Source organism: Numenius arquata, chromosome 29 (assembly GCF_964106895.1).
Source record: "Numenius arquata chromosome 29, bNumArq3.hap1.1, whole genome shotgun sequence".
In the NCBI taxonomy this organism is placed as follows: Eukaryota; Metazoa; Chordata; class Aves; order Charadriiformes; family Scolopacidae; genus Numenius; species Numenius arquata.
In genome coordinates this window covers 457,683-468,912 of record NC_133604.1, presented here as the reverse complement: position 1 = coordinate 468,912, position 11,230 = coordinate 457,683, and the positions used below count along the sequence as shown (strand labels likewise).

The following is an 11,230-nucleotide window of genomic DNA, read 5'->3' as shown; positions in this document are numbered from 1 at the left end:
TCGAAGGGATGCACCCAAAGCGCATCCTCTCTGTGAATTAACCTGCGGGTGTTTCTCCTCCCCCCCCAGGTCAGCGGAGTGGAGCCAGAGCATCATGAAACACCCTGAGACCCCCCGGCCCTGAAACACCCATCGCTACAGGGAGGAGGACCCCTCCGGAAACCACACGGGGGTTGGGGGGGGGGGGGGGGTGTTTGTAAAAAAAAAAAAAAATATATATATAAATAAATAAAATGAGGCTTTTCCGGAGACGTTACAGCCCCTTGAAGGTGGCTTTGGCGGGCGCCGTCTTCGTCATCTTCCTCTTCATCCTGCAGAAGGACGTGGGGAGCAAGGACCCGGGCGAGGAGCCCTGGTTGAAGAACATCGTCCAGGGGAAGGACCAAGTCCTGGACCTGATGCTGGGGGCGGTCAACAACATCCGAGACTCCATGCCGAAGCTGCAGATCGGGGCTCCGGTCCAACAGGAGGAACCTCCTCCCAGCGCCCGTTCCTGCCCCCCCGGCGTCTACACGGCGGCGGAACTTCGACCGCTGATGGAGAGACCCCCCCAGGACCCCGCCAGCCCCGGAGCCGACGGCAAAGCCTTCAAAAAGGATCGTTGGACGCCGGAGGAGACGAAGGAGAAGGAGCGAGGTTACGAGAAGCATTGCTTCAACGCCTTCGCCAGCGACCGCATCTCCCTCCAGCGAGCCCTGGGGCCCGACAGCCGCCCCCCCGAGTAAGAGCCCTCGCCCGGAGCCCTGGGGGTCCTTTGGCTCCCGGGTTGAGGAGGGGGGGGGGTTTAGGTGAAATTACAAGTTTAAAGAGAAATTACAGCAGATTGGGAGCGGGATATCACCGAGCGTGGCAGGGGATGGAACGAAGGGAAGGCTGAAAAAAAAATATATATTTATTATAATTTTTTTTTTCCCCTAATTTTTATCCTTTTGAGGATGTTTTTTTAACAGCGACGGGCAAAAGCCAGCGGCGGCTCTTTGTGTCTCTCTCTACCTGCTGGCGGCCGGGTGGCTCCGGCATCTTCCTCCCCCCCCCGCCTTTTTCCCTCCTCTCCCTCTTTTATTTCAGTTGGCTCCAGTAATCGGACTTTTTCTTTTCTTAGCCGAGTGGAACAGCCTCAGACCCCGCTGGGGTCAGGGCTGGTGGGGGGGGGAAGTGGGGTTTGGGGGGTGTGAAGGAAACGGCATAAACTCGAGAGGTTTCCTCGCCTGCCTGCCCGCCATGGGCTGCCAGATTAAAGCATTGCCCCCCCCCCCCCCAACCCTGACCCCTGCCTGCTCGGGGGGTGGAGGGGGGGGGGGGGGGAAAGGCTTGAATAGGGGGTAGAAACTCAGCCCTGGCATGGAAACCGCCCCCCCTGCGCCGGCAGGCGATTATCCGTGCTTAGCAGGTGTAGCGGTGACAATGGGGGGGGACACGGGGGCCGGGCAGGCGGCGGGAATGGGATTCACTCGACCGGTGGGGGGTGGGGGGGGTAGGGGGGGGAGGTAGAAATCCATTGAAATCAAAGCAGCGAGGAGCTGAGACCCAGCGGGGCCCGGAGCCGCTCTGCTGCCGTGGGGCTTGGGGGGGCACGAGGGGTGTTTCTGCCGTGTGTGTGTGTGTGTGTGTCCCCTCCCGCCCTCCCCGTCTTGCTTAGACCCCTGCTTTTCTCTCTCGCAGGTGCATCGACCAGAAATTCAAGCGGTGCCCCCCCCTGCCCACCACCAGCGTCGTCATCGTCTTCCATAACGAAGCCTGGTCGACGCTGCTGCGGACGGTGTACAGCGTCCTGCACGCCTCCCCGGCGCTCCTGCTCAAGGAGATCATCCTGGTGGACGACGCCAGCACCGACGGTGGGTGGGGGCCGTGGGGGGGGATCCAGGGGCCGTAGGGATGCGGGGAGCCGTGGCAGGGATGCGGAAATCGGAGGGATGCAGGGGCCGTGGTGGGATGAAGGACCTACGGAGGGGATGCAGGAATCGGAGGGATGCAGGACCTACGGAGGGGATGCAGGAGCTGTGGCAGGGATGCAGGAATCGGAGGGATGCAGGACCTACGGAGGAGATGCGGGGGCGATAGAGGAATGTGGGACCTGTGTCAGGGATGCAGGAGCTGTGGCAGAGATGCGGGAATTGGAGGGATGCAGGACCTATGGAAGGGATGCAGCAGCCGTGGAGGGATGCAAGGGCCGTGTTGGGATGCAGGAGCCATGGTGGGATGAAGGACCTATGGAGGGGGATGTAGGAGCCAGAAGGATTCAGGACCTGTGGCAGGGATGCAGGAGCCATGGTGGGATGAAGGAAATATGGAGGGGATGCAGGGAGCTGTGGGAGGGATGCAGGAGCTGTGGCAGAGATGCGGGAATTGGAGGGATGCAGGACCTATGGAAGGGATGCAGCAGCCGTGGAGGGATGCAAGGGCCATGTTGGGATGCAGGAGCCATGGTGGGATGAAGGACCTATGGAGGGGGATGTAGGAGCCAGAAGGATTCAGGACCTGTGGCAGGGATGCAGGAGCCATGGTGGGATGAAGGAAATATGGAGGGGATGCAGGGAGCTGTGGGAGGGATGCAGGACCTGTGGCAGGGATGCAGGAATCAGAGGGGATGCAAGGGCCGTGGAGGGATGCAGGAGCCATGTAGGGATGCAAGGGCCATGGAGGGGATGCAGGAGCCATGGTGGGATGCAAGGGCCATGTAGGGATGCAGGAGCCATGGTGTGATGAAGGACCTATGGAGGGGATGTAGGGAGCCGTGGGACGGATGCGGGAATCAGAGGGATGCAGGAGCTGTGGTGGGGACACGGGGACCAGAGGGATGCAGGGGCCGTGGAGGGATGCAGGAGCCAGAGGGATGCAGGGAGATGCCGAGCATCTCTCCATTCCCTGGGAGCAGCGGTTCCGAACCCCTTGGAGGAGAAGCGGCTCGTGTCGAGTCTCCCGGGATGCATCCCACAGCTCTTCCACGTTGTTTCGCATCCGCCCCGCAGCGCCCTTGGGGATTTTTCCCTTCTCCGGCGCTGCCGTCGACCCAGCCCTGGAGAAAAACCGGGCGCTCCTCCAGCATCCTGCCAACGCCTCACCCGCCGGCCGGCGTGCCTGCCAGGCTGCAATCCTCGTTAGCTGCACCCAGAGCAAATTAACGATGCGGTTCAGTGTCAGGGCGCTGGAGGGGAGCGGACTTTGTCCTCGCCCCAGAGATAAATGCTCCTTTTCCGCCCACGGGGCTCCCCGAGGAGCAGGAACCTCGGGGTGCCGCGGGGCGTTACCTCCCGTGAGCCCGTCCCGCTGCGGCGGGGACAGGGGTGGGACACTGATGAGATTAGAGTCACTTCCCGGGACGGGTCCCCGTCCATCCCAGCTCTCGCTTGGCCATTCCCAGCTTTTGGTTTGGCTGCATCTGCCGAGAAAGGAGAGAAATCCCAGTTTCCCAGGGTGGCACCTTGTCCCCTGTCCCTTCCCGCGGTGACAGCTCGGTCCTGGTGACACTTTAGCCGCAGGGAATGAGACTTCCTTACCCTGTTGTTGCTCTAACCCCTCTTTGGGGGGGGGGGGATGTGACCAGTTCTTTTGCAAAACCCACTTTTTTTTAGCCAAAACCGCTTTTGGATTTGGGGGAAAGGAGGCTCCCTGTGTCCCCGGATCCCAACCCGGGTGCGGGGTCTGAGCAGCGGGTCCTGGGATGGGATGGGGTGGGATGGGATGGGATGGGGGCAGCAGGGTGGGCTGGTGGGCCACAGGGACCATCATCCCCCCCCCCCGACTCTGATGGACCCGGTTCCTCTTTCCCCCCCCCCTCCCCTCCTCTCCCCAGAGTACCTGAAGGATGAGCTGGATCGTTACGTGGAGCAGCTCCAGATCGTGCGCGTGGTGCGGCAGAAGGAGCGGAAAGGGCTGATCACGGCGCGGCTGCTGGGGGCCAGCGTGGCCAGCGGGGAGGTCCTCACCTTCCTGGATGCCCACTGTGAGTACCCACCACCTCCCAGGATCCCCAGGGGAGCCATTTGGGGGGGTGCGGGGGGTGAAGCCATCTCCAATCCATGGGCAAACCCTTCCCGGTGCCCCAGGCGAGTGTTTCCACGGCTGGCTGGAGCCCCTCTTGTCCCGCATTGCCGAAGAGCCCACGGCCGTCGTGAGCCCCGACATCGCCACCATCGATCTCAACACCTTCGAGTTCTCCAAGCCCATCCAGAACGGGAAGCAGCACAGCCGGGGCAACTTCGACTGGAGCCTGACTTTCGGCTGGGAGATCGTCCCGCCCCGGGAGAGGCAGCGGAGGAAGGATGAGACCTTCCCCATCAAGTAAGTCATCGCCGGGAGGGGATTTTTATCCGTTCTCGGAGCTGGTGTGGTGGGAACAAAGGTTGGATGAGCCTTGGGAACGCCCTGTCGGGACCCAAAGGTTGCAAAGTGAAGGGGCTGAGCATATTTTGGGGGGGGGGGACAACCAGGGGTGGCACAGAGTTGGGTGCCCTGTGCTGGGAAACTGCCCCTTCCTCCTTCCAAAACCTTCCAAAAGGTTGGTTTTGCTCCTTTTTCCAACAAACTGGGGTTTTCCCTGTTTTCGGTGCCTCCGGGTTGGGCGATGCTGTCCCTTCCCAGCAGCTTCCCCCGTGGGATGCTCGGTTTGAGGGATCTCGGGCGGTTTGTGCCCGGGAGATGGTGGTGCCCAGGCGCCATCAGAGCCGTGGGGCTGGCGGAGGAGAAACCTCCGCTGGGGTTTGGCCAACGTGAACCTTCTGCAGAACCACCTTCGAGTTGTCCCCAGGCTCTCTCTGCTCCTACAAAGCCTCTTGTTTGAGGGTTTAATCGCTGTCCTGCATCTTCTCGCTCTCGGATGCCCACCTACCTGGGCACGGGGTGGGCACATCAGCAAGAAGGTGTCACCTGCGGATCAGGCTGCACCAAAATCCTTATTTTTAACCCCCTATTTTCCCTGCAGAGAAACCCTCAAATGGTTTGTTGGTTTTTTTTTTTTTTCCCCTGCACCTCTCCGGCGGTGCCCCGCGACAAGCCGGCTGCTCCCACCGGGGGACACCGGACACCCCGCCTGGCCCCGTCCCCATCCCGTCCCCTGGCCGGCGGCCGGGCTGGCTTTGTGCGGGGGTCACCCGGGAGACGTCCCCGTCCCAATAAAAGGTCCCTTTTACCACCAGCCGGCGGTTTGGCTCCCGGCAGCGTCTCATCTCCGCTGGGCAGGAACGCAGCGGCTTTCAGAGAATCCTGGGTTTTTTGTTTGTGGGGTTTTTTTTCCCTTTTCTTTTCTCTTTTTTTATTTTTTTTATTTTTTTTTTTTTTCTCAAATTTTTTCCTTAATAAAAGCGAGTTTCTGTTCCAGCCTCTTCTAAAGATCGGATGGAAAAGATTAGAGAAGCCGGGGGAGTGAATGGGGCGCCGGCCGCCGGGCTCTAATCTCTTCCCCCCCACCCTCCCCACCCCCCCACATCTTTTTTTGGCGATAGGTTTTCGGTAACAATATCCCCCTCTCTCTCTGAGCCCAGAGCCGCCGGCGAGGCCCCTCGGTGTCACGCTGCCACCGTCCATGTGTGTCCTGTGTCCCCCCCACACCCCTCCTGGCAGCCACCACACCTGGATGGGGCAGGGAGAATGGGGAGGGGGGGGGGGGGCAAACCACACACAGCTGCAAAGTGCTGACACCCACCGTGAGGGCCACGTTCTCCCCAAAAATCGGCCTTCTGCTTGTCTAGTTTTATTTTAACCCCATTTTTGCCCCTCCCCCGTAGGTCCCCCACCTTCGCCGGTGGCCTCTTTGCCATCTCCAGGTCCTACTTCGAGCACATCGGCTCCTACGACGATCAGATGGAGATCTGGGGGGGCGAGAACGTGGAGATGTCCTTCAGGGTAAGGATGGGTCTTCTTCAAAGGGCGTCTTCGGGGATGACCCCTGTTGGGGAGCATGGGGGGAGGTTGGACACCACCACCCCCCCCGTCCCAAACGTCTCAGGCGTTGCCTTCCCGTAGGTCTGGCAGTGCGGGGGCCAAGTCGAGATCATCCCTTGCTCGGTGGTGGGTCACGTCTTCCGTTCCAAGAGCCCCCACACCTTCCCCAAGGGCACCCAGGTCATCTCCAGGAACCAGGTCCGCCTGGCCGAGGTCTGGATGGACGAGTACAAGGAGATCTTCTACCGGAGGAACCAGCAAGCCGCCCAGATGGCCAGAGAGGTACCGGGCACGTAGCGGGGGCTCTCATTGAGAGGGGGGGACCTGATCCTGCTAGGATCCTCCTGATCCTGAGGGAAGGGGTGGGCTCAGCCTGGAGGTGGGAAAGCAAATGCAGGTGGAAAGATGTAGCCAAAAAGCTTTTTTTTTTTTTCTATTTGGCCAGAATGTTTTCTAGTAGAAAACATCGATTTTTAATATATATATTTTTTTTTGGTTTGTTTTTCATTTTTAACGGTGTTTTCTACACCAAAACGTTGATGCCAAAATTGTCCCAGACCTCTCGGTGAGCGCGTACGTCGCCACGGGCCGGGGATGTCCTACAAGACCCCACCACCCGTCTCGGTCCTTGTGACAGGCGGTGACAAAGCCGAGAGGACCCCTCAGCTCTGAGCCCCCGGCTTGGGAGGGGTTGGGTTGGTTTTTTTGGGGGGGTCGAGGTGGGGGGGGAGGGGGGGGGTTTCTTGCTGGCTTCGGAGGTTAGTTTAATTTTCTCACGTGACTTTGTCGATAGAAGACGTATGGTGACATTACAGACCGGCGCAAGCTGAGGGAGCAGCTCCACTGCAAGAACTTCACCTGGTACCTCCAGACCATCTACCCGGAGATGTTCGTTCCCGACTTGACTCCCACTTTTTACGGAGCGGTACGTACCGGGCTGCCCTGGTTTATCCTTTGGCTAGAAGTCCCCCAAAAGGTTGGATTTGGGGTGGGTTTTTTGTTTTTTTTTTTGGGGGGGGGGTTAAACCAGCCAAACCTCCCTCCAGGAGGAGGGTTTTGGTGGAGCCGCGTCCCTCACCGCCTGACGGGGCAGGTTGGGGCTCTGCCTGACAGCCAGAGAGCTGGAATCCGGCAGAGCTGGTTTGGGGGCGAGTTGCGGGGTGGGGGACGTGGCGTTTGGGTGAAATCATAGAATCATAGAATCATAGAATGGCTAGAGTTGGAAAGGACCTTAAAGATCATCTAGTTCCAACCCCCCTGCCATGGGCAGGGACACCTCTCACTAGAGCAGGTTGCTTAAAGCCCCATCCAGCCTGGCCTTGAACACTTCCAGGGATGGGGCATCCACAACTTCCCTGGGCAACCTGTTCCAGTGCCTCACCACCCTCACTGTAAAGAATTTCTTCCTTATATCTAATCTAAATCTCTTCTCTTCCAATTTAAAACCATTGCCCCTTGTCCTGTCACCACTCTTCCTGACAAAGAGTCCCTCTTCAGCTCTTCTGTAGGCTCCCTTCAGGTATTGATAGGCTGTTATAAGGTCTCCCCGGAGCCTTCTCTTCTCCAGGCTGAACAACCCCAGCTCTCTCAGTCTGTCTTCATAGGAGAGGTGCTCCATCCCTCTGATCATCCTCGTGGCCCTCCGCTGGACCCGTTCCAACAGGTCCATGTCCTTTCTGTGTTGAGGACTCCAAAGCTGGACACAGTACTCCAGGAGGGGTCTCACGAGCGCAGAGTAGAGGGGCAGAATCACCTCGCGAGACCTGCTGGCCACACTTCTCCTGATGCAGCCCAGGACACGGTTGGCTCTCTGGGCTGCCAGTGCACACTGCCTGCTCATGTTGAGCTTCTCATCCATAAGCACTCCCAAGTCCTTCTCCTCGGGGCTGCTCTCCAGCCATTCTCCACCCAACTTGTATTTGTGCCTGGGGTTGCCACGTCCCAGGTGCAGGACCCTGCACTTGGCTTGGTTGAACTTCATGCAATTTGCACGAGCCCACCTCTCCAGCCTGTCTAGGTCCCTCTGGATGGCATCCCTTCCCTCCAGAGTGTCAACTGCGCCACCGAGCTTGGTGTCATCAGCAAACTTGCTGAGGGTGCACTCTATCCCACTGTCCATGTCACCGACAAAGATGTTAAACAGTACTGGTCCCAGTACCGACCCCTGCGGAACACCACTCGTTACTGGCCGCCACCTGGACATTGAGCCATTGATTGTAACCCTTTGGATGCGGCCATCCAGCCAGTTCCCTATCCACCGAGTGGTCCATCCATCGAATCCATGAGTTTCCAATTTTGAGACCAAGATGTCGTGCGGGACAGTGTCAAATGCTTTGCATAAGTCCAGGTAAATGACGTCAGTCGCTCTGCCCTTGTCTACCAACTCTGTGGCAGTATTGTAAAAGGCCACCAAATTTGTCAGGCACGATTTGCCCTTGGTGAAGCCATGTTGGCTGTTTCCAATCACTTCTTTATTCTCCATGTGCCTTAGCAAGGATTTCAGGAGGATCTGCTCCATGATCTTGCCAGGCACAGAGGTGAGACTGACCGGCCTGTAGTTTCCCGGGTCTTCTTTGTTTCCTTTTTTGAATATTGGAGTTATGTTCCCTTTTTTCCAGTCAGTGGGAACTTCACCAGACTGCCACGATTTCTCAAATATGATGGAGAGGGGCTTAGCAACTTCGTCCGCCAGTTCTCTCAGGACCCGTGGATGGATTTCATCAGGTCCCATGGACTTATGCACCTTCAGGTTCTTTAAGAGGTCTCGAACCTCGTCTTCTTGTACTGTGGGTGGTTCTTCATTCCCAGAGCCCCTGTTCTTGCCCTCCGTGACTTGGGCAGTGTGGTTAGGGCCCTTGCCAGTGAAGACTGAGGCAAAGAAGTCATTCAGTAGCTCAGCCTTATCCACATCCTGGGTGACCAGGTCTCCCGTTTCCTTCCGGAGGGGACCCACAGCTTCCCTCGTCTTATTTTTATCCCTGATATATCTATAGAAGTTCTTCTTGTTATTTTTCACATCCCTGGCTAGATTTAGTTCTGCCTGGGCTTTCGCTTGCCTGATCAGGTTTCTGGTGACTCGGACAGCTTCTCTGTATTCTTCCCAGTCTACCTTTCCCTGCTTCCACCCTCTATAGGCCTCCTTTTTGGTCCTGAGTTTGTCCAGCAGTTCCTTGTTCATCCACGCCGGCCTACTGGCTATTTTGCCCGATTTCTTCTTTTTTGGGATGCACCTCTCCTGAGCTTGGAGGAGGCAATCCTTAAATACCACCCAGCTTTTTTGGGCCCCTCTCCCTTCCAGTTCTTTTTCCCACGCTACCTTACCAATCAGATCTCTCAGGAGATCAAAGTCTGCTCTTTTGAAGTCCAGGGTAGCCAGCTTGCTGCGCACCCTCCTTGCTGCCTTATGAATCTTGAATTCTTGAAATCGGGGTGAAAAACCCAGCTGGGGGTTGGGGGGGGGGGGGGGGGACGGGCAGGACGCAGAGCTCCAGCTCCATCCCTCCGGGTCCCCCGGAGGGATGGAGCTGGAGCTCTGCGTCCTGCCCATCCCCCCCCCCGCCGCCCCAGTTGGGTTTTTCAAGTCCTGAGGATGGAGCTGCCATTAAAAAAAAAAATAAAATAGCCTTTTTTTCCTCCAAACTGGGTGTTTGGGGGGGGGTGAGGGGGTGGTCTGAGCCCGACCCTCCTCGGCCAGGGCGAGGTGGCAGCACCCACTGGGAAAAACCCGCTGGCACCCGGCCGGTTTGTTCTTTTTTTGTTTTGTTTTATTTTGTTTTGGTTTTGTTTGGTTTGGTTTTGGTTTTTTTTTTCCCCTTCACCTTTGTTTCCCGAAAACCACGGCTCCGGGTTGTTCCTCACGTCCTGGAAAAGGACAAGGGAACCCGGACGCGGCACCTAGTACCGGCGTCGTGTTTGTACAACGATAACGAAATGCCCCGCAAATCCCAAACCCGAGGCAGGTCCCCTTTCCCAGGCTCCTCAGAGCTCATTTTAACACCCCCCCCGCCCCTTTATTTTTATTTCCCCCCCACCCCAGATAAAAAATGAGGGCACCAAGAGCTGCCTGGACGTGGGTGAGAACAACCACGGTGGGAAACCGCTCATCATGTACCCCTGCCACGGCATGGGGGGCAACCAGGTGGGCACTCACTAAACCCCCCCCCCCTTCCAACCAAACCCCCCCCCCTTCCAACCAAACCCCCCCCCCTTCCAACCAAACCCCCCCCCTTCCAACCAAACCCCCCCCCCCTTCCAACCAAACCGCTTCCAAACCAAGCGGTTCCCCCTCCTGCAGACACCCCCCCCCCCCCTTCCCTCCCGGTGGTGGGGGGTGCAGCAGCATGACACCCCCTCTCTGCTCTTTGTGTGTGTGTGTGTGTGTGGCCCCTCCCGCAGTATTTTGAGTACACCAGCCAACGGGAGCTGCGGCACAACATCGGGAAGGAGCTCTGCCTGCGGGGGGGCTCGGGCTCAGCCGAACTGGGCAACTGCCAGTACCGGGGGAAACCCGGACGGGTGCCGGCCAACGAGGAGTGGGACCTGGCGCAGGTGAGGAGATGGTTTCTCCATCCCTGGAACCCACCCCGAGGGGATGGTGGCATCATCATCATCCCCCCCCCCCACCACCACCACCACCTCCCCGCCCTACCCCTCAACCTGCTGCTGCTTCTTCTTGTTGGTTGGACTCCATCATCCCAAAGCTCCCTTCCAACCAAGAAGATCCTGTGATTCTTTACCTCGGGCACATCCTTTCTTCCTCCCCCCCCCGGCCCTGGCGGCGCTGAGCTGGTGCCGGTCTTTATTTTTCGGGCAGGATCATCTGATTAAAAACCCGGCCTCCGGGATGTGCTTGACGGCGCGAGGGAAGCACCCGGCGATGGTTCCCTGCGACCCAACAGACCCCCACCAGCTCTGGTCCTTCACCTAGACCGGGGGAGCAGCGCCCGAGCGCCCCCCCCCGCCCCGCACCGCCCCGACTGCGCTCAGGAAACCAGAATCCAAAAAAAACACTTCACTTTTTTTTTTGTTTGTTTGTTTTTTGGTTGGTTGTTTTTTTTTTTTTCCTTCTTTTTTAATTTAAGAAGCGGAAGCCTTAAATATGCTGCATTTTCACAGTTGCCTTGAACTCAGTCCCGTGCCTTTGGAGCGGGGAAGCCCAGGCCGTACCCCAGGGAGCCCGGAAGGCGGCGGTGCCCGGGGATGCTCCGTGGTACCAGTTGGAAGTGCCCGGGGATGCTCCCCGGTACCAGCTGGAGATGCCCAGGGATGCTCCGTGGTACCAGTTGGAGATGCCCAGGGATGCTCCGTGGTACCAGTTGGAGATGCCCAGGGATGCTCCATGATACCAGCT

General features: G+C 58.3%; 1 protein-coding gene across 1 annotated transcript; it reads left to right on the top strand.

Moving 5' to 3' along the window:
* Positions 1–233: 233 nt before the first annotated feature.
* GALNT6 (polypeptide N-acetylgalactosaminyltransferase 6) lies at positions 234–10,807 on the top strand. Its single transcript, XM_074164912.1, has 10 exons — positions 234–721; positions 1,663–1,835; positions 3,794–3,943; positions 4,047–4,281; positions 5,724–5,841; positions 5,962–6,162; positions 6,674–6,805; positions 9,917–10,018; positions 10,276–10,428; positions 10,694–10,807. Exons 1-10 carry the CDS (start codon positions 234–236, stop codon positions 10,805–10,807), a joined length of 1,866 nt encoding a protein of 621 aa, XP_074021013.1.
* Positions 10,808–11,230: the final 423 nt, after the last annotated feature.